The sequence below is a fragment of the Platalea leucorodia genome (genome assembly GCF_965183815.1).
Source record: "Platalea leucorodia genome assembly, chromosome: 12".
In the NCBI taxonomy this organism is placed as follows: domain Eukaryota; kingdom Metazoa; phylum Chordata; class Aves; order Pelecaniformes; family Threskiornithidae; genus Platalea; species Platalea leucorodia.
The window spans coordinates 1,745,280-1,766,597 of NC_138834.1; the positions used below are offsets into that span (position 1 = coordinate 1,745,280).

The following is a 21,318-nucleotide window of genomic DNA, read 5'->3' on the forward strand; positions in this document are numbered from 1 at the left end:
GTGCCAACAGGAGCGGCACAGCTGCCTTCCCCTCCGCGTGTGCGCACACGTACCCGCTCATCTCCGCGCCCTTCTGCACCCCCGGGCCAGCAGCGGGTTCTCGGGGGGCTGCCAGGGCCGCGCACCCCCTCTGCGCACACCTACAGACAGCACCAGCCTCTGCAGCCGCACTGACGTTGGGGGCGCAAAGGATGAACGTTAAAGTGAAGTACCTACCTCCTTTTTCCAGTATTGAGCCTTCCTGTCTCTGGAACAGCTCGAGGCTGTTCTTCGGCGGCGTGATCCCGCGTCGCTGTGCACGCACACACGGAGGCCGCACGCGGTTGTGTCAGTAAGGCCTGCACGAATCGGTAACTTGCCACCGCGTGGTTCTCAACCCAGCTACTTGCACCACGCCCCACGGACTGACCAGTGTGACACCGTTAGCTACTCATTTATTCTTTAATAGAAAGCAGGGTAAGTCTGTATTTTTAACATGACACGGCTCATTAAAAAAAACAAAAACCAAAACCCAACCAAAACCACAACTCATCTTTTGCACCTTTAAACGTGAACTTTTGGCCAAGAAAGCACAACTCAAGCAATACCAATCTGAGTTAAAGTGTCTCCACAGGCTCAGCGTGGAAGAGCTTTCTTCACAATCATGAATGATCAAATTGCTACATAAATGTCTATTTATTTTTTTTTTAATAGCTGAAGTAAATATATTGTTAAAAAATGACTTCTTAAGATGCATTACACCGGGACTAATGCACATTATAACACAGTTAAAAAAAATATTCTCTTGACAGACCCAAAACGAAATTACAAAGTGAGAGGCAAGGGTTGGGCGTGGGGGGCGTGTGTCTGTCTACATGTACATACCAGTAGTATACATTGAACTACGAAAAGAAGCAAAGCGTAACAAAAAGGAAGAACTAGCGCCTTAGTAGCCCTCTCCCGGCTCTGTAACAGACTCCTACCAGAAGGGCAACGTCGGGCAGAGACCAGCAGCTGCGCGCGCAGCAGCTTCCCACCGGTCGGGCTTTACCGGGGCATTAGGCAAAAAATCATCCGCGAGGAATGTCTCCCGAATGACAAAGACGTCATTTACATTAAATCATTTAAAAACCAAAACTAAACAAACAAATAAAAAAAGCAAGGAAAAAACCCCAAACCCTTTAAACTGAAACTGTAGGAAATGGGGACCTAAAGAAGTTGTTTGCGACCACGGCGCCTGCTGCAGCAGAAGCCGCCTGGAAAAGCGAGCTCGCGCGCCTGCGACAGCGGCTGACGGCTGGGGGTGCGGGGCTGGTTCTTCGCAAGGTCCCTTAAAGAGCGATGCCCCCGCCCCGGCGGCTGGAGCGTCCCCGACCGGCAGGCCTGCGCGTCACGTAGCTCCTTCTCGCGTCTAGCTCGTTGGAAATAGGCTTAATCATAAAGAAAGAGCTAAATAAGCCTTTTTTAAAAAAACCAATTTCTAAAATAGGCATGCTCTCCCACAGCGGAGAGCTATCGCACCAAATAATCAAACCTAGAGAGACATTAAAATACGTTCGTTCAGAAAGCCCCGAAGAAGAACTGTGGTTTATGTGCCCAGAGTAAGTGGATGCCACTTTTTTTTTTTAAAAACTTCTAAAAGAACAAGAATTTAATAAAATATGTTACAAAAGGCACTATTAAGCTTGCAAAAGCAGTTAAGTGCAGTTTTTTAGGCGTGTACCAAATCGTGAACTTACTGAAGGGCGTGAGGTTGTGTACGAACAGTCGCTGCGGTGTGCGACAGCCATCGACCCCGTCCCGCTCCGGCCTCTCAGCCCGGCCGCTGCGGTGGCCAGAGGCAAGCGGCTCGGAGGCTGCCTGCTTCCGCGCTTACCGCCTGGCCCCACTCAGTCCCGATCCACCCCTTTTTACCAGCACCGCCTCGGCAGAGCTGACGTTTCTGATCAGAACCCATAGACAGGCTTGGCTTTGCTTTTTTTTTAACCTAGAGAGCTCTCGGCGCGGGCGAGCTCTGTTTCTGGGAGCCTTCCTTCGCTCTGCACCCATTAAGCTCGATCGGAAACCTGTCTTGAGTTTGGAAAAGCAGTCGTCAATCTCGGCAGCGTGCTGTCGAAACAAGTCATTAAACACGTCGTTCTCGCAGAGGGCTGAGGAACGGCGGTACTGACTGCTGTAACAAAAACTCATTACTGCGTCGGGACGAGAGACATAGTAAAAGCTTTGATTTCAATAAAAATATTTTTAGTCCTCATTCCTCTCCCTTTGCAGCTGGGAAGTAAGGAGCCACCTCCTGGGTCGCTGGCTACCTCTCACCTGTTACAGACCAGGCCGCTGCCGTCTCTTGCTGGTAAATCTGCTGCAATTATTGCTGATGTGCTTCTGTGTAATAACTATTTAAATCTGCTAATGTTAAAAGCTTCTGTGGGGGGGGAAAAAGCGCTAATGATGTTTATGGGTTTTTTTAAATCTTCAAACTAACATTTAAAGGAATATCAGTGATTTCTACAGTGCCCCTTTACTAAACCACTCGGTGTGTCACGGTGGTTTCAGCAGCCTCAGAACAAGCAAAGACTCAAGGTTTTCTGTGTAACTACGTGCGTGCGCACACCCAGGTACGTCAGGGGGTGCGGTGTGGGCGGGTGCTCACCTGTCTCGGCCCGCTGCTGGCTATACACACCTCAGCTGCGCGCTGAGCCCCCCCGCCCGCGGAAGAACGTTTTACCTCCTGCCACCCGTTTCCTCCCGAGATTTCTGTTCGCCGAGGGTTTGCTTCCTCCAGGCGACCCACGCAAGAGGAAGGGGGCTGAGGGCTAGCGGGTCCGTTGTTACAAAAAGGACAGCCGGCGATAGTGAACTACCACCAATTCTAAGCAAAGGTTCAGCTGCCCGCTTCGCTGGCACCGCGGGTCGATCCATAGCTACCGGACATCCGCACTGACTGTCACGAACTGCTTGCCTATCACCAGTAATGCAGCTCGCATGTGGCATAAAGACATATATTCCCTTTTTTTTTTTTTAACATACAGTTGTCCTCAACTGAGGAAAAAATAAAGAGCCCAGTACAAACCTCATGTCACTTCAGTAACATCGTAGTTTTTCCCTCCACTCTAACAATGAAAATATAATTGAAGTCCCAGGAAGCTGAATCCTATTTTAGTGGGCAGGAGGCTCTGAAAAGTAACGCAGTTTTAACAGAGCGTGGTTGACAGAAGCCGGACTGTAGCGCCCGGGGCTGCCGGGGTCTGCGGGGAACGAAGCGGCACTGCCGTGTTTTCCCGGGCTTCCTGTGACGGGACTGTTTCTCCCTGAACTGGAATACGCTGAAGCGGTTGGAAGGCCAGCAGCGATGGTTTGGGACTTGAATCTTGCCTTCAGCGCTGGACTCGGCCAACTGAAAGAAACAAAAAGTCATTTTGCATTTTGTGAAGCAAACTGCAGTCAGGAGAGCCGTCCTTTCGCCCCGCACCCCCTGTAGATCTTCGAAATAATGCGCCAGCAGAGAAAGATCCTAACTGGCAAGAGACAGGTCTGGGCGAACCAGCGCCGGCCGGCGCACTGGCTGCTAGGCAGAGGCGCTGCCTCCGCAGCGAGCTGCCATCGGCTCCGAGCGGCCACCAAGCAGCGACGCGGGGGCCTGCGCAGCGGCTGCTGCTGCGGCTGAGCACCGCTTCCCTCCTCCTTTTTAAAAGGATCTTGGTGTTTGGGTGCCGCAGCATTAATATCATTTTTCTACATACTAAGTGTCATATTTTTTCTTAAATCAATGAAAACTAGGATTGAAATTTCTTTGAAAGCAAAATATTTCCTTTGTTAAATTAGAAATCCTTTTCTGTAAAAACCTTTCCTTTTTCTCTGAATTTTATCTTAAGCAAGGCAGAAGGACCAAAGGTTGACTCATACGTGAATCATTCCTGTGCTTTCTTTTGCATGTGAGGCAATTTCTTAAGATGATGAGCCACTACAGAAAACATGCTGTAAGCTGAAGATATTTTATAAGGTTTTAAAAATAAATAAACTAACACAGGCACCCCCCCCAACCATCAAAGATAGGCATGCACACAGCTGATTCAAAACCTTTTGAAAATAGTTTTCTTCTGACAAACCTACTGGTATCGTTAGGTCTGATTTTTGCAGTCAAAATCCTACATACCTGAACACAAAACGATCTAGGGTGTCTTTTCTTCGCTTTTGGCAGAGCTGGCACTGCAAAATTCTGGAGGCTGACAGAGCGAGCCTTGGCATCGCCAAATAATTACAGTAATCATTTATACTTATGCGATAGAACAGTGGTTACACCTAAAAATCTTGTGTTAAGTTTTAGCACTTTAGAAGAACGCTTTGGACCTTTCAGACAGTGGAATAAGAATGCAAAAAGCCGAATAGTTAGTGCTTCTTCCCCCTCCCCCAAAAAATTAATCACAAAAATTAGGGGACAAGAGAGTTTGACGTTGAAAAGCGAAGAGGTACAAGGACACGATACCAACCAGGAACATGAACGTATTTGCCTGTTTCTGCTCCACTTCGAATCGCAGAAGACTCTTAGTGAGCTTCGTGTTTGCTCCTCAGCCTGCACCTGACGCCCTACTCCAGGGCACTCTGAATACAGAGACGGACGCGAGCTGCTCTCTTTCCCAGTGCCTAGCGCTGGGCAGCACCTCCTTCCCCTGCCCCTCGGCACTCCTTTCGCCCGGTCAGATGTTGTTTCACCTCCTTCCACAACATTCCTCCCGCTCCAATCTCTGCTAACTTAACACAGTTGCACTTCTCAGCTGCTGGTTCCCAACTCCTACTCTGAATTTTGCGGCCAATGAGGCCACTCAATTCTATGTTTAAAAATCTCACAAGCTCTGCCAGACCTTTAAAGGTTCTGTCTTTAAAGCACGTTTTGAAAAATTCATGTTTAACAGCTATATTGAGAACTTCTTAGTGCAAACAGTTCTCATAATAAGTGGAATTTCATGCATTTAAGAAAGCTAGAAGAAACAAGAGAAAACAGAAGTCAGTACAGGTCATTTGACGGCTTCCTGTTCCTGCCCCCCTTCCACTCCGTTGTGTGGCACTGGGTCGTCTCTTTCTTTTCGGGGAACTTTATCCTGAGTACATATCAACTGCAGGCTCCCTAAGCAAGGGACTCTTCGTGTTCTCACCCACGTCTGTCACAAGGGAAATAAACCCTCGTGTTAACACAATTGCCAGAAGCCGCCACCTGTACGAGAACGGTGGCTTTGGGTCCCCCGAAGCAACAGCGTGCAAAATAAAAGGTACAAACGGCATGACGTATTCAGGCGTCCCAACAAATGCAGTCGGCTTCCATCATTCGTGTAGCAGAACATAACATTCTCTCTAAAAACTTAACGCACCCCGTCAGTCACACTAACCCTTCCTTTGGACTGGGGTACGGAGGGCAGAAATAAAAATAGTAATAAAAAGACGCCTGAAGATATCAAATTCACTTTAACGTCACTCCGCACAACCCAAGTACCTCAAAGCCACACAACGTTCTTGCGCCGCTTCCACAACAGGGATGAGCTAGCAACTGACTTCACAACTGCCGTTCAGACCAACGAAGGATCCAAGAAACACAGCAGCAAACGGAGACGTTTGCCAACTGGAAACACTTACGCTCTCGAGACCGTCGGTTTTTGTCCGATCTGCCTGTATAGCTACGCTGAAGTTATCTGGAACTGCAGTGTCACGGAAGGAACGGACTGCAGCACCAGTGAACTTTCCTTAGGAACAGACACCAGCCAAAAAGCCTTGGTGATTAATTTCAGAAACACACTAACAGTTAATACAGTCGAGTATTTAAAACAAGGGTTTTGTGAGCAATGAGGCCCGAAATTCCAAATTCAAGCTGTTCTGCAGCTGACCCGCTAAAAATTTTATTTCAACTCATTTGACTGAATTTGCAGAAATACCTTTGCCTGTCGGACGAAGAGTAGGACTGCACCACGCGTTTCCACTTGTAAACGATCGGGTATTTCTGTGGATCAATCTCTACTGCTTCTATAGCTGCTAAGACATCACTATCCAGCTTCGAGGGCTGCTCCCTAGAATACAAACAGAGCTAGATGAAGAGAGAACTATGCGTTTGTTCAGGCAATAAAACATTCCAATTCCGAAACATTTATTTTTGATATAAGCAAACAAATTGCCCGTGCTCCTCTATAAACATAGTTTCTCGATGAACTTTTTCCAGCAGGCCCACACATAAACGACTGTCCATTATTACCCGGTCGTCTCATAAAATGGAAGTTTTGAAAATTTAATCTGGGGACATCCCAAGAGTGCGGTAAATACTTTGTTAATGTAAGGCAGGCTGACCATGAAGTCACAAGCCTGTCAGGTGAATGGCAAACAGCAAAGTTAACTGAAACCGATTTGGAAGCAGAGACTTCTCCTCCTCTTCCTTCTGCTTCAGGTACGGTGCTCAGGTGAGCAGCTGCAAGAGCGCTGCACGCCTGCTGTACGAGCACTGGGGCACTTTAAGATGGCCGTTCACGGCTGACTGCAACTAGCGTCGCTTAGCATCACACCATCTCAGCCTTGCCGCCAGCGATATTATAAAAAGCGCCTTGTTTTGCATACACAAACCACAGGACAAATAAGTGTTAAAAAAGACAATTCTTACCCAAGCAGGAATAACTTCTTAGAATCGTCATTTGTGGGTGAAGCCTTCGAAAGAAATTTCTGGGAAGAAAGTTCTTGATGCTGTTGTGCCTCATTAGTCTGAATTCCCGATTCCACGGACAGCCTCTCCTTCTCTGAGGGTACTCTGTGCTCTGCCCTTAACTTGGTCTCTGCAGGTTTACCTGTACTCGGCTCAGAAGAACTTGCCAGTGAACCTGCATAGCAGGTCTTATCCCGATGCTCCTTGGACACTCTCGCCTGACTTGTTCCTTCAGCCGGAAGCCTCTCATTCTCAGTTTTTTCAGTGATTTTATTTGATTTTCCTGCAACCTCTTGCTCTTGGAATGACAGGCTTTCAAATTCTGACATTAAGTTGGAAACGGGCGAGACAAGGCATTCTTCTCCATCACCCAAGTGCTTTCTGTCGCTAATTATCCTTTCGCTGGACACAGGATTACAAAATCCATTTTTGCTGGACGAAACCGCCTTGTCGTAGTGCCTGGGGTGATCTGATGTTTCCATAATGTTTACTGCACGCTCCATTGACAAGATACCGCACTCAGCGTCTCCAATAGCATCGATGCTAGGTTCTTTGGACACCATGGGCTGGCTGATATTCCGTGCTGCATTTTGTCTGTTTTTAATTTCTTCTAAGCTCATGTCATCATCATCCTCATCCAAAAATGCTCCAACAGAAATAGAATTGCAGCACTTTTTACTCTTGCCTGTAAACAAATTTAGTAAGAGCAACACAAAAAAAGACTTTCAACGGAACGCCAATCAAAGAAACCGGGAACAAATACACAATCTTTATGGCTTATTCTATTTATTGAAGCCCTCTCTAATTTTATTTATGCAACAGCGTGAACCGACCTGACTAAAGCTACAAACGCAAAATGACAACATTACGGCTCCATCTTTTTTGCAAATAACTTTTTGTATCCCAGCCATTTGAGAACTGTATTTCCTACACTCCTCACTTCAGTCGTTAACCAGCAACAAAGGATAAAGTCAGGATGAAGCAGAAAAGGGCAGGAAAACGCTACTAATATGGCAGAGCTTAAGCTTTCATCTCTTCCAAAGCACAAAGGCTTACGACCAGCCCGACGACGACCCTGCAGGGTCTTGTCGGCCCAGGTTTATCCCAGTACCAGTTTTCTTACAGGAATTTCATTTGGGGGCTATAATCCAATCAAAAGTACTTCCTGTGAAAGATAACGAACACCTACTGAGGTCTGTTCGAATGCTCCTACATTCACAGCGGTGTTAGCTACTTTTTCAATACTCTAATCAGCCTGGTTGGATAACAGATTAATAATAGCAACCACAACAGGTGAATACCACTTCCCCCGGGCACCAAGCTTTTTCTCTCCCTCTTCTCCCTAGGTACAACCTGTTGTTTGTAGCATTTGCCCTTTTCTTACCAGAAGGATGGGGAGTTTTATATCTATTGCAGGTTTCATTTTCCCCTGTTTCTTGCTGAGCCTTTTCGCTCATTTCCCGATGACTCAGGTACTCTTCTAATTTTCGCAACCCCTCCTGGGAAGACAGATCAACAAAACAGCCCAGAAATTCCCAGTATTCAACCCACGGGAACCCCAGTTCATGAGCTAACTCCCTGCAATAAATAAAATAAAACGAATCATTTGTGAAGATATAAATATTAGTTTGACAATAACTTTTCTGAACACATTGTATCAGCTATCAATAGGAGTATAAACGTGCAACTAGGCAACACAATTCCGCAACAATCGACAGTCTGCAAAAGCGATATACGCATCCTCAGCAAACACAGCGTCATCTCCTTTCTTCTAGGATATTTTTCAAATTTCATCTACCGTTCTTAAAGTTAGCACCATAAATATTGCCATTTTTAAGCTGACTGTATCTAGACGTCAGATAGAGATGAATCCCCACTGAAGTAGGCATAATTTGAATGATAGGCCATTCAATAGCTTCTTCTATTTGGGAACGGGAGAAGGTAGGAGGAAGCGAGGAGTTATTTTAAAGACAGAAATCTAATCAGCTTTTAACAAAGTCTGGTTTTTAGGTATATTGCTGATACAAGGTATTTTAACAGCAAGGACACATACCACAACACACAGCTTTTATAAAGCAGGACATTTGTATCAGGATCTTTTCATTCTGCTCTCTTTTTAACAATCCCTCAATTTTACAGACAAAGTAGGCTATGCATAATTTTACATCTTCTGACAAATTAGGCAAGTAAACATTTGAGAAAAGCATTCTATACATACCATCGATAACAGTTAAAATACCTTTTTGTTTACTTCCAAAGCTAAGAAAGCTAGCGCTCACATTTTTAGCTATTTTGTTTACGCAAAAATACAGTAAAAATCCAACTACAATATACTTCATAAACATTTCTGCCAGTAACTTTTGTTCAGTAAGTAACACCCGTACTCTCAGCACAAGTCTCTTGCTTTTAATTGCTCTGTCTGTTGCTAATTTTGCATACTGATACTCTTTTAGATACCTTCCAACTCTTTCAACACCTCTCTCCAGGTCAGATTTCCTGACATTGTGAAAGAAGCCAGCTCGCTCTCGAGGTGGAGTCTTCCAAAGCCTGCGAAATTCTTCGGCCTTTAAAAAACAGAAATAATTAACAAAACCTACACCCCCAACATGAAGCTAACTCGGCGCTGGCTAAATGTCTACCTATTGGCGCAGAAGACATTTAGCTGCTTGCTGTCTACATGTAAACAACTCAAGCTCTCCCACAAGTATTGCTCAGCTCCAGCTATGAAGGATCTCGTACTGGATCTACAGTTACTCCTCCCAGTATTACTGGTTACTTTGATCTCATAACTGCTTATTAAAAGAGTAAGGACCATAACGTATAATGACCTTAAAGTAAACCGTAGAGATACCAAGTCTGCCTGGTTTTAATGTCTGTGCTGCAGGAAACAGGCATGTCTTATAATTTTCCCATGCCATTATAATTTTATCGAATGATAAATGCTCTCTTGGTCACTGGTTTCTAGGACACAAAAGTGCTATTTTTATACGTATATATGTAATTCCACAGATTTGCTACAATTATTAGCATACGCTCTTGCTGTTTATTTCGAAGTTTGAATTTGAACTGTTAAAGGGAATAAACTAATGGACTTCTGTAAAATCCCAAACTTCATCCCTTTATATGACAAAAATCAGCAACAATGACCAAGAATTACATTCAGGCATTAAAAGTATCTGTCAGTAATCAAAATAATGCATTGTTTACACCCTAGGTAAAATTGATTTTCAGAGTATAAAAGGTATTTACATTTCTGTCAGGTGAACAGAAAATCGACCAGTGAGCATATTTAGAAGAAAAAGCATTAAGGATTTTGGTAAAACTCAGTCCTGGAAGAAATCAAGCATTAGATGACAGGAAGTCCTCAATTGCATTTACTCGCTATTTTGAAAGCCATCATACTGCCAGCATGTTCATATCAAACAGATGAGTCAAAGAAATGCCTATACATTTATAATATATTTAACTGGTATCTAAGTCTTCCTCCTGAAAACAAAAGACTTTGCTTTTCTAGTATACAATCGATACTTTTCCAAAACTATCCCAACACCTACTACTTGGTCGTCTGTCTTTCCATTTAGAAAAAAACATTAATGTTAATTCAACAAGCAGAGGCGATAAACTGCTTCTAACATCCAGTGTCAATGTCTAGAAACGAGATATAGTTAAGATTTTTTTAAACCGATTCATAACCGCATTGAAAGCCTTTGTTTCAGATTAGAAAGTTAGAGCAATTATCTGTACACAAAAGGTTTGTCAGAGTGCTCTTTCAATAGATTCCAACAGGAAAAAGAAAAGAACAACTTTCTTTGACTGAACTTCCACTCTTCTTATTTATATCACACATTTCGATGCTTTCAGCAATAAAAATATTTAGAAGTTTCTGTGCTTCTCCTTCTCTACAGAAGGAGATCCCTCTCTTCAAGAAAAAGAGAGCCACGATCCATAAGAGAGCCACGATCCGTAACAGGAGCAAGCTGCACCACACAACAAACTGTGGGTGGATCTCATAATGGTTCTTTCTTAAAAAAAAAAAAAAAAAAAGGCCAAAAAAAAGGCATTAGAGTCACATGAAGTTCTCTCCTTACCTTTGAGGGGCTCATGGGGCCTGCGAAAGCTCTTATCGACAATACTGGATCTTTGGGGCTGCCAATATATTTAGATAAACTTCTCTGGGGGCTACCGTCTGTCTGATCGGGTGACCACGGTGCACCAATTACAGGAGCTGAGGAATTGTCTTCTGCTCTCAAGAGTGGTACGTAGTATTGACCTAAAATAAATAACACAAAGCTTTCTTAAGAAGTTTACGTTACATTATCCTGCTGCTTCTTCCTAGAATACCAAGTATACTTAATCATCCGACTTTATTTCATTAGAAAAACTACTTCTAACTCAAACCCACTGTTTCAGTATTTATTGCCTGCTTACAGATTGTATTTTAGTACAGGCTCAAACACAAAAATACCTGCATTGATACATATATCCCTTCCCTACGGATCTCCAACAAATTTCAAAACCTCCTTTAGCAAATGCCTGAACCCACATGTGACAAAACAGTGGAAAGTTCTATGTCAAAGAACTTACACGACTCCCCAGCGTGACAAATAAATCTGTTGCTCTGTAAAGGTCTTTTGTTTGCTTTTAGATTCAACTTTCTGCTTCAGGCTCGCTGAATAAAATAAGGGCCATGCCTACGTTACGGAGCTGCAAGGATAACCTTGTGATCCATACAGTCAGAGTTCTGACCATGTCATTTAAAAGACAAAACGTCTGCTGTTCCTTTTCAGTTTTAGACTTTCTCTTTGGTTTTCACAGCACTGTACAGTAGCATCATTTATGAACAGGAATGCTACAGAAAGCAAACCGAACAGAAGACAGCAAAGAGCCAAAGTACACGCCTGATATAGTACAAAACTCTGAATACAGACCTTTCAAGTACTCTCTTAGTTTTTCTTTCAATTCTGCAGATTTATTCTTGCTTCTTTCACAAACTACCTGTTAATATAATTTTGGTTGTTTGTTAGTAAAGCGTAAGACATCAATCTCAAATCAATTGGAATGTGTGTCCTTTTTGAATAGTCACAGAGGCCAGAGATGGCCTCTATCCATCTCATCCAGCGCTTTCAATTCATAGTAGAACAAACCACCAAAATACATCCACACCCATAAAATGGACACTGTAAAGAAAAGGCAGGGCATCTGAAATTCTAGAACTTTTCCCCAGATACAATCAACGTAAAATATTTTTAATGTTATCAAAGATTTACACTCTAATCCTGACACTAGTATCTCACTACAAGCCTTCTGTCTACAGCGGTTAGTAAATGTTTGAACTTGACATATATTGATTAGGCGTAACATTTTTGGCTTTGTCGTGGACATGGAGGGACTTACTTCTGCTGGAGTTTGATCATATTTGTTTCTTGGATTTTTTACAATAGCTGGGTGTGAGGTAAGCACATTAACAACGTCCAAATTCCCAAACTTGCAGGCAAAATGCAATGGAGTATCAAATCCCTGCAGTGGGAAAAAGGGAAAATTCACATGCATTTGGGAACATGATAAAGTCAATCCCATGTACTTTATTTTGAGACTGGGAAAAGTAAATAAATGTCACGACTAATTATCAGAGCTCTTCACAGATCTTTCCCCACCATACTGTAGAATAATGATTATTAAGCCCCACAAAACTCACGAATAACTCGTTTTGCTAGAAGTCCCCCCTTCTATTCTCTTCTCTTCTCCCTTCCACATCCTTAACACCTTCCAGTTGTTTCCATAAGAAGGAGGAATGGGCAAACATTCAAATCTTACCATTTTATCTGGTGTATTGAGGTAAAGGTCAACAATATATTGGATGCGATTCTTCAACATTACATCATTATCATCTGGATACATAAGCCGCATAAATTCAGGATTTTCCAAAGTGTCCAGTAATAATTGGCAGATACTAGGTTGATTCTCCTTGGCAGCAACATGCATGACATTGTACCTACACCCCTCCTGAAAAAAAAAAAGCGGCAAACATTAGAATGAACTGAAATCTAAACAGCTTTCTTACGCCCATAGGCTTAACTGATTTAACTGTGAAAATACAAAGGATCCCACACCGAGTCTTACATGTAGATTTTTGTTTCTTAATATTTTATTAGGAAAAGATGTTTACAAAACAGTACCTGAACATTCAGAACTGCAGTAAATTATATGATATTGTAAAGACTTACGCATCTTTATACCCACATTATTCTTACAATTAATGAAATTATTCTTATACTCAGCTATAGCCTTTTTTTACACCTAGGGCAAAAACGTGGCAAAGAAGGTGTATTAAGATATCACATAATAAGAGGAGAGAGGAAGTTCAGAGCAGGAAAATGGGTGCGTGTATATATACATAAAGTTCAGTTTGCTGTAATGTATTACATACAAAATTCCAGCAACTTCTCAAAGCTGATCTGATAGAAGTAATTTGTTAAAGTAAGATTATCAGCGTCTGCTAAACAGTACCTTATACATGGATTTTAGATGCAGAGCACATTTTGAAATTTAACAGTGGTGCCTAGGTAAGCGGTGCTGTAGGAACACCTAGCTATAGCCTAGGCACCACCCTGTTCCTTAAAAGCACTCTATTTAAAAAAGATTGGAATTGTTCGGAGGAGATCAATATTATATGAAGACAAGACCATTCTTTCACTACTGGATAAAACTATTCTTCCCCTAAACAACTGCATACTCAGTTTCTTTAGCTCTTCTGGAGCGAAGCGAACTCTCAGGTGTGACGGGTGACTTACGCAAGACAGACAACTGCCGTGTTTCTCGTAGCTTTCAGCTAGTATCAATACACACTGAGAAACTCTGCACTGGTGGAAACGAGGTATCTTGAAGAAAGAGTAGGAAACAACATTCCTTCCGGTTCTCCTCATCAGGCCTCAAAGCTAAATCACTAAACTAGAACTTGGATTTTTCTATTTTGTTTTTACCTGTACAACTGTTGGATTATCTCCTGACCCAATCAGATAGCGAGGGTTACTCCAAATAAGTTCTGAAAATGTCGCTATATCTCCTTTCTCGACAGCTTTCCGAAGTTTAGCAGTAAGATCTTGAGTACGTGGACTTTTATAACTGTTGGCTCTCTCCTTATTAGCCGTTTCGGTCTCAGGGGAGCATAAGCCATCTATCAAAACACGAGTAACATGTTTCTAGATACATTCTTTTCAGCGATCACTATTTTCATACCAGACGATGAAAATAAGCTCTTAATCTAAAATATGTATTAACTTTGCCTCTTTAATGTACAGGAATAAAAAACTGAGGTCAATGACAAGACATTTAAAAATACGAGTAGTTAGTAACAGGGAGGGAGGAGAATACGACTTAATCGTCTTGTAAAACTGCTTCACACTTTAATAGGGACTGGTAAATTTTATCATTACCAATCTGCTTCCATCCAAACTTAAAAGCAAAATTGAACAAGAAATAAGAATTTTCTGAATATTACAATTGCTTTTGCAGTTCTGTGACTGCTGAGTCCCTTTAATCTAGCAACTGGGAACACTGTGAAACATGATCAGCGTTTCCATTTTATTTCTGAACTTACAAACTTACTCAACAATTAAGTACAGTTTTAATAGACTGTGCAATTTTATCAGCGTCTTATTAAACCTGAAAATCCTGACGTCCATGAGTAAAATCAAATCCTGCCAAATACAATCACAGACTACTAAGCAACATATCTATGCAGGCCACGACCAACGTTTCAGCTATAGAAGAATAACAACATTTTTTAGTGTAAAATTCGCGCGAACCAGAACAACAATTGCTTTTAAAAGTAACCAGTTTACTTTATCATAACATAGGCCATAGAAACCATACATTGAAGGCTAAACCTTATGCTTTAAAACACAAAAAGCAGTCTTTCCATAGATTCCTGGGGCTTTAATTTACTTCCGTGGTAGCTCTTTACAAAAGAAATGGCGGGATTCCAGCATACTCTACTTCTTTTTTTTTATTTCCGTACGCAAACTTTGGGGGTCCTTTCTTGGAAAAGAGTGACAGTACCATTTTATACAGAAGTAAAACGAGATTTGAATTAAAAAATTAAAATATGCTTTTTATTCCCTGTTCCTAATTTATTTCACAGAAAAAAAAAATTAAATACTGGTTGTCATATCTCTTTATAGAGTAATTTTATTTGGCGAGTAAGCACTGGAGCTGTGATGTAACATTTGTTTACAGCTTATCTTAAACACCACCACTCTAAAGGGACTTCAGTTTATTAAGATGCTTCACCCTTTGAAATTTTTTCTGCTAGCAGTATATTGGTCATTAAGTTGTTGCTTCTTCTCTCATAAAAAATTAACAGACTGTATATTGCATCTGCTCTACAGAGATGAACACCCTCGCTTACCTCTGTTAAATGACCCCATTTTCACTGGCGACAAACATAAAGAGGACTTGCTTGGAGATGGGAAATAATCACAAATTCCTTTAGCAAATTTCTCAGCATCCTCTCTGTTTGAAAAAGCTTTAAAACGGGAACCCTTAATCATCTTAACAGCTTGGAGAGCTTCCTTTTTATCTTCATAAACATGTATTCTCTCTGCAACAACATACAATCAAAGTTATTTCAATCATCTCAGATTTGTTCCTAGAAACAGATTACAAAATTCTCAGACTATCCTTCCAGCTTTGGTCTCAAACTGCTTCTCTATCAAACACGGCATAAGAATCAAAAGTCCTTTAAAATTTTCTCTCTCGGAAACCGAGTAGAATTCTTTTACGCACTCCAGCTAACATCAGGTGACACGTGTACAGTGTTTGGCCATTCCTATCAATCAATATTGAACATCTTTTTTAACAGGCAGGCCAACTTCAACAGGAGAGTATTTCACATCCAGACTGAAAAGCAAACTCGGAGCTTATTCACCGTGCATTACTTTTCCGTGTTCTCTCGTTCAGAAAGATCAACTACGTAAGTAATCCACTGTCACAACTTCAAGACCTCTACGCAGAACCTTAGGTATTAGCCAAATCCTTCTCCTTCCTCTCCTTTTGCATTAACGTTAATTTGTTCAAATTAAGACACCTGCATATCCATTTTATGAGAAAGAATACTTGCTACTGTCTCAGAGTAAACAACCCTTTATGCACTGCTGTAATCCTGCCACTAGGTAATTTAATAATTCCTTATTGCAGTATTCATCGATAAAATGCGAAGAATGATGGATGCTTCTAGACACCATTTGGCATTAAGATAGAAAGGAAAATATGAAATCTGTTAGAAGAGAGCATTTAAGCTTCACCTGATGACAGTATAAATAGTTTTTTGATTGTTTGTAGGATTACTTTTTATTCTTGAGAGGGATTAAAGGCACAGGATGGGTATGAGAGTAGCAGTAGGAAATCATTTTCTTCATCTGAGCTACATCGAGTAGAGGATCTTCATGTGTATCAACTATTACGGCAGAACACCTGGGATGTCTTATAACTGTGTTTCTGTGCCTCAGAAAATCTAATAATTACTATTCACAGAAACGAAAAATACTTCAAGCAATGCTTAAAATACTAATACAGTGCTGTTCGCATCACCTGCTATATAAAGGTCTACTTAGACATGATTGTAAAATGCTTTTCATTGGAAATAAAGGAAATTAACATTTACCGTTCCTTGCCAATATGTCATCATAAACTGGACAAACGCCATAGAAGAGTGGAGGATCTCTGGACGGTGTCTGAGTACTAATTTGTGAATCAACACAGACTGGAGCTGAGCAGTTCATGTGCATCACAGCATCTTCTTCCGGAGGGTTCAGACCTACACAGTACCCAAAGTCTACCTCTTCCGAAACACTTCCCCGACCACTGTGATTCACTGCCGTAGTTTTCAAAGCCTTCTGTGCTTCTGCCCGGCTGCTATCAGATGGGACGTTTCCAGCAGCCTCCTCTGACAGAGCAGATCCTTTTTCCTCCAATGCTCCTTGCTGCTCCAACAATGCCTGAGCCAATTTTTTTTCAAAAATAAACCTAGTAGTCGAGGTAATGGGCCCACATTTCAGTCCTGCTCTTACAATTTCTTGTCTAAGCTCATCAGGGGTGAGCTGCTTCAATCGGGATAATATTGCATCCATTGTTATTTCACCTATAGCAAAGGCAAAAAGAGAGGAGATAAACTGTAAAGAACAACACGACTTTTTTTCTGCTATTTAAATGCTGTGTTAAAACAAAGGAAAAAAGCGTCCTTGACAATTTCTCCGATTCTGAAGAGATCATCGCAGCTGCAGAGAAGACAAAATATTTTTCAAATGAACACATGAAACCATCTTTAATCTTTCAGACTTATACCAAGAGTTTATTTCTCCTCTCAGAACTACTTGAAGGAGTATTTACAGCTTACGTTTTATTCTTGTTTGTCCTTTTCAAATTTCTTTTGGAGTGAAAATTCAATCCAGAATATTTATGCATTAAAATTTATGACGGGCTGAGAAATACTTGGTCCCTGCCAAGAAAGGACCAATCTGTGTATGGAATGGAATACAAGAACACGATGACTAGTTAGCCCCAGTAAGAGATTCTGGGTGTGCAGCACCTACAGCTAAAAGCACAGCACTATTTCTATTACTTCCATGAGAATTTCTAGCTGACAAAAATATAAGGCGTAAGTATGATGCAGCAGCCAGGGGAGTCTATCTCTGGCCATGATGCAAGGCTGGAACTATTTACACAACATGTTGTTTCCCAGCCCCCGTTTTGAGCAAACAGCCAGAAGACAAGAACGGCTGTTTTTTCAGATTTCCCTCTCTGACAAAGAGCAGGAGCTGGAAGACTTTCTCCATTTCCAAAGGAAAATTCTTCTCTCTGGTATAACACTACAAGTCCCCCAGCTCACTGCCCTCCATGTAATCCACACACTTTCAGCTTCTGCACGGTCAGCGAGAAGATACTAAAACCAACATGATGCCAACGCAAATTTCTTGTTGTGAAAAACGACTGAAAAATACACGATTTGCACAGCTCAAGAATGTAAGAAGCTTTAAAGTTATTTCATCAGATAGTGCATCCATGTCCCTCCACAAGGGCTGTGACTTTTTCCTGCTGTACACTATTCAGAAAGGACAGCTTGAGGACCGAAATGATTAGGCTGTCGTACTCCTTCAGCTTGGTTTTACTCCCTCCTTAAATTCACCCTTCCTTCACCACCTAGCCATTCTAATGGGTTATACTGGTTTGGATAGGCGCGTATGGCATTTTTAGTACCTTATTTTCAATTCCAGGTTTCATCCTCAGTTTATGAAACTTACGACTACTGGAACATACATTTCCAGCTTCTCCACATGAACTGATTCACACTATTTTTTGCAGTAACACAGCTCCTAATCTCACTCCATTAGAGACAAAGTACGCTTCCCAGGTACGGTCAGCATCACCTGTAATTTTAAGTTAAATCTCCTCAAAAGAGCATTTGTGGATGCACGTGGCTGTATGAGAAACGTCCACAATTTATGAGCTCTCCTGCTTCATGAACAGGGTGCACATGAGTCAGAACATCCACTCTGATGGGCAAGACTTGGTCTGGGAAACACGTGAGGCTTGAGCGGTGAATGGCTGCACCCTAACAAAGCAGGGTGGATCCTATCCTAAATACAGAGCCTAATAAGTTAATTATTAATTTTGTCAGAGCGTGCAAACTCAGAAGTAATTCCAAAATTGCATCTTCACCATAGACTCGCAGTATAGTCAAACTCCCTTATTTTTCCACATGCGTTGCCAATAGTAGCATCACAAAATACACCAACGAAACAGACGTGACAATTTTGCCTTTTCAATTACCCAAGGATTAAGCTAGTAAAGAACCAAACTCTCCCTATATTAAAAAAACTCAAAACACACACAGCTGTTTTCATAACTTTTAGCAATAGTCAATATAGCCAAGTAAAATTTTCACTGGAATCTGACTTCAAAACTATTACATTTCTAATAATAGGAAAAACTATGGAAAAATATGTTAATGCCAAACCGTAAGCAGGTTTTCAAATATTACTACAACTTGACAGTTACGCGAGTTTGAGGGTTGTTTTCTCTGAGCGCTGTTTCCTTTGAAAGCTGTTTCTTTTTTTTGAATGTCCGATTTTAAACATCTTCCGGTTAGAGAACATACCTCAGTCCCAGAATATTTCATAAATATTAACTAGAACCTCACTGGAACGATGGGAAATGACAGTATTTCAGCTTAAAGAAAACAAAGCAAACCGTGGCAAAGCCCCAGGTGATGCTGCTGAGCCACCTCCCCAAGGTATCCTACTTCCCTTAGGATTCCCAAACCTCCAAGCAACCTCATTGTTAGGGTTATCTGACCTGCCCACAAGACTGCAAAGACAGATGTGAAAGATCTTCTGACCAATTTTTGATTCTTAATCACCGACACTTCAAAAAAATTTGATGCCGTTATGTTTTAATCAAGGGATAGAACATGGCCCTGAGGTCAATTATAAGAATATCAAAACTTGCTATTTTAAGGATTTTCTTTTGGGGATTGTATAACCGAAAAAACACAATAAAGATGAAAACTCAGAGGCAGGAACGTTTCTAGCAGAAACAACTCAATGAAAACACTTTAAAAGAGTCAGCACAATATAATGCCCTAAAAAATTAACTCAGGAAATGCTCCTAATTTTTCGGGTTCAGAACCAGCACAATCGTTCCGCAGAAGAGAAGACCCTTACATATGTGTAATTCATGCACACAGAGTATGCAGGCACACACAAAAAAAGTCTTTCTTCTTGGCTTGTGGTTTAGTAAAAAATGTCGGGAAGGAGTCATTACTCTGGTATCTCATGTTTTGATAGAACTTGGCACCTAAAATTTTCTTACTCAACTATGTAAGAAAAAGTATTTATTTCAGATGTCCGTTACAGCTCAGGCACAACTAAATCAGAGAGTGAAATGACAAAACAGACCAACAGTGAAGAAATTAATCTTTGGTTTAAGATCTACTGTTAGCACAAAGAGTTTTCGACAATAAGCTTGCTGTGGAAACAGGAAAAACATTGTTGGAACGACAACATAGAACTTTCATGAAATATATTCGTGTTCTGACGTTAAGCTTTCAGCGAACACGGATAAGCATTTATTAGTTTTTAACCGCATCACCTATTTTGATCTGTCCAAAACAAAAGGTGCGACTTGCAAACCTGAGAAATAGCAACTGCCTGTTTTAAGATAATCCTTTGATCATCTGCTACGTGCAGGTGCAAAAGGTGATTATCTGAACCTTAAAATGCATTTCACGTTGTTTCAAATGATCCAGAGCACAGCCAACGCAGCTACCTTTTCTAGTTCAGCACCCAAGGTCTTGCAAGTTACCTTTCGTGGCTTCACAAGTATGAATAACTACCGTAACAACAACCGCATGTTCGAGGCTGCTTCCAAATCAACCAAAATCTAGAAGAATAAGTAAGAGCTCTATTTTCCCTTGTCTTACTGCATCAGAATGAAACAGCAGAATCTGTTTCAAAAAAAAAATTAAGACTAGTACCAAGAGAGAATGAACGATTGACTTTTAAGGATGGCAATATTACTTTATTCCACTACTCATTAAATCCTTCAGTAAATGAGCAATGTAAGAAAGCACTTTTTTTCCTTTTTTTTTTTTTTTTTTTTTGAGGCAGGAATTAAATGAGAGACATCTCCCATCTTTGGCTATATTCTGACTGCTGGGATTTGCACATGGCAGAATAATCGTGGCTATGCAATCGCGTATTCAGTCTACACCGCCTGTTGCCAGATCAGCCAACAGCTATGAAATACGTGGCAGAAACAGAACTGCAAAACAAACTTGGAATAAGCTACAGGAAAGCCAGGACTGAAAGAAGGGGAGGGGGACACGAGAAGTGAAGGGGTATTTCTGGAGCTGGCAGGGGAAGGCAGGCTGGGCGCGGGAGAGGGTTCGGCGGGCGGAGAGCAGAGGGCTGGCGCGGGCGGCGGCCGGCCCTGCCGCCGTGAGCAGGGCCCAGGCGGGGGCCGGGGCCGGAGGGCAGCGCCGGGGGCCGCCCGCGACAAAGGGGGAACGGGGCGGCGGGGCCGGGGCACCACCCGAGGCGAGGCGGGGCCGGGCCCGGCGGGAGAAGGCCCCCGGGGCCGCGGAGGCAGAAGGGCGGCAGGCCCGGCGCCCGCAGGCCGCCCCGGGCGGCGCCCGCCGCCCCGGCTCCCCCGCAGAGGGGAGGCAGAGCCGCCCCCGCCCACCCCCCGCGTCTCTCACCTGGGCGGCTCCCGCTGCAGCGCCGGCTCCCCGCGGCGAGCGGCGCCGGGGAGGAGAGGGGCGCCGGGGAGGAGATGGCCGCCGCCGGCGCCCCGCGGCCGCCCGGCCTCCTCTCCAGCAGCCGCAGCAACCAGCCCACGGCGCCGATGACCGCGCAGGCGGCCAGCAGCTCCCAGCCCGGCCAGCGGCCCCAGAGGGAGCCCCAGCCCCCGGCGGCCCCGACCCACCGCTCCATGCCCCGGCCCGCGTCCCGCCCGCAGACAGACAGACGGACCGACCGACAGACAGACACTCCCGCACGCCCCCCGGGGACGGTACCTCAGCGGCCTCCCGGCTTCCGTCTCTCCTCCTCCCGCCCTGCCGCAGGCCCCCTCCCCGCGGAGGCCGGGCCTGCCCGCGCCGCTGCCTGACA

General features: G+C 43.0%; 1 protein-coding gene across 2 annotated transcripts; it reads right to left on the reverse strand.

Annotated features, from left to right (window-relative positions):
* Positions 1 to 439: 439 nt before the first annotated feature.
* ANKLE2 (ankyrin repeat and LEM domain containing 2) lies at positions 440 to 21,284 on the reverse strand. Of its 2 annotated transcripts, none has more exons than XM_082325319.1 (13): positions 20,907 to 21,147; positions 16,314 to 16,790; positions 15,060 to 15,251; positions 13,633 to 13,826; positions 12,467 to 12,655; positions 12,047 to 12,169; positions 11,581 to 11,647; positions 10,741 to 10,922; positions 9,110 to 9,216; positions 8,037 to 8,230; positions 6,614 to 7,337; positions 5,901 to 6,032; positions 440 to 3,373 (listed from the first exon to the last, which is right to left on the reverse strand). In XM_082325319.1, exons 1-13 carry the CDS (start codon positions 21,139 to 21,141, stop codon positions 3,136 to 3,138), a joined length of 3,054 nt encoding a protein of 1,017 aa, XP_082181445.1. In that variant the 5' UTR covers positions 21,142 to 21,147; the 3' UTR covers positions 440 to 3,135. The 2 variants fall into 2 exon arrangements, with proteins under 2 accessions (XP_082181445.1, XP_082181444.1); XM_082325318.1 differs by lacking the exon at positions 20,907 to 21,147 and adding an exon at positions 21,225 to 21,284 and having other exon boundaries at positions 441 to 3,373.
* Positions 21,285 to 21,318: the final 34 nt, after the last annotated feature.

Bases quoted from the DNA above. Each gene is read 5' to 3' on its own strand.
- ANKLE2 (XM_082325319.1), bottom strand. From the start codon at position 21,141: ATGGAGCGGTGGGTCGGGGCCGCCGGGGGCTGGGGCTCCCTCTGGGGC. The intron at 12,656-13,632 runs GTAAAAACAAAA...TTTTTTTTTCAG, and splicing joins ATAATCCAACAGTTGTACAG to GAGGGGTGTAGGTACAATGT. The intron at 7,338-8,036 runs GTAAGAAAAGGG...ATTTGTTTACAG, and splicing joins TAAAACTCCCCATCCTTCTG to GCAAGAGTAAAAAGTGCTGC.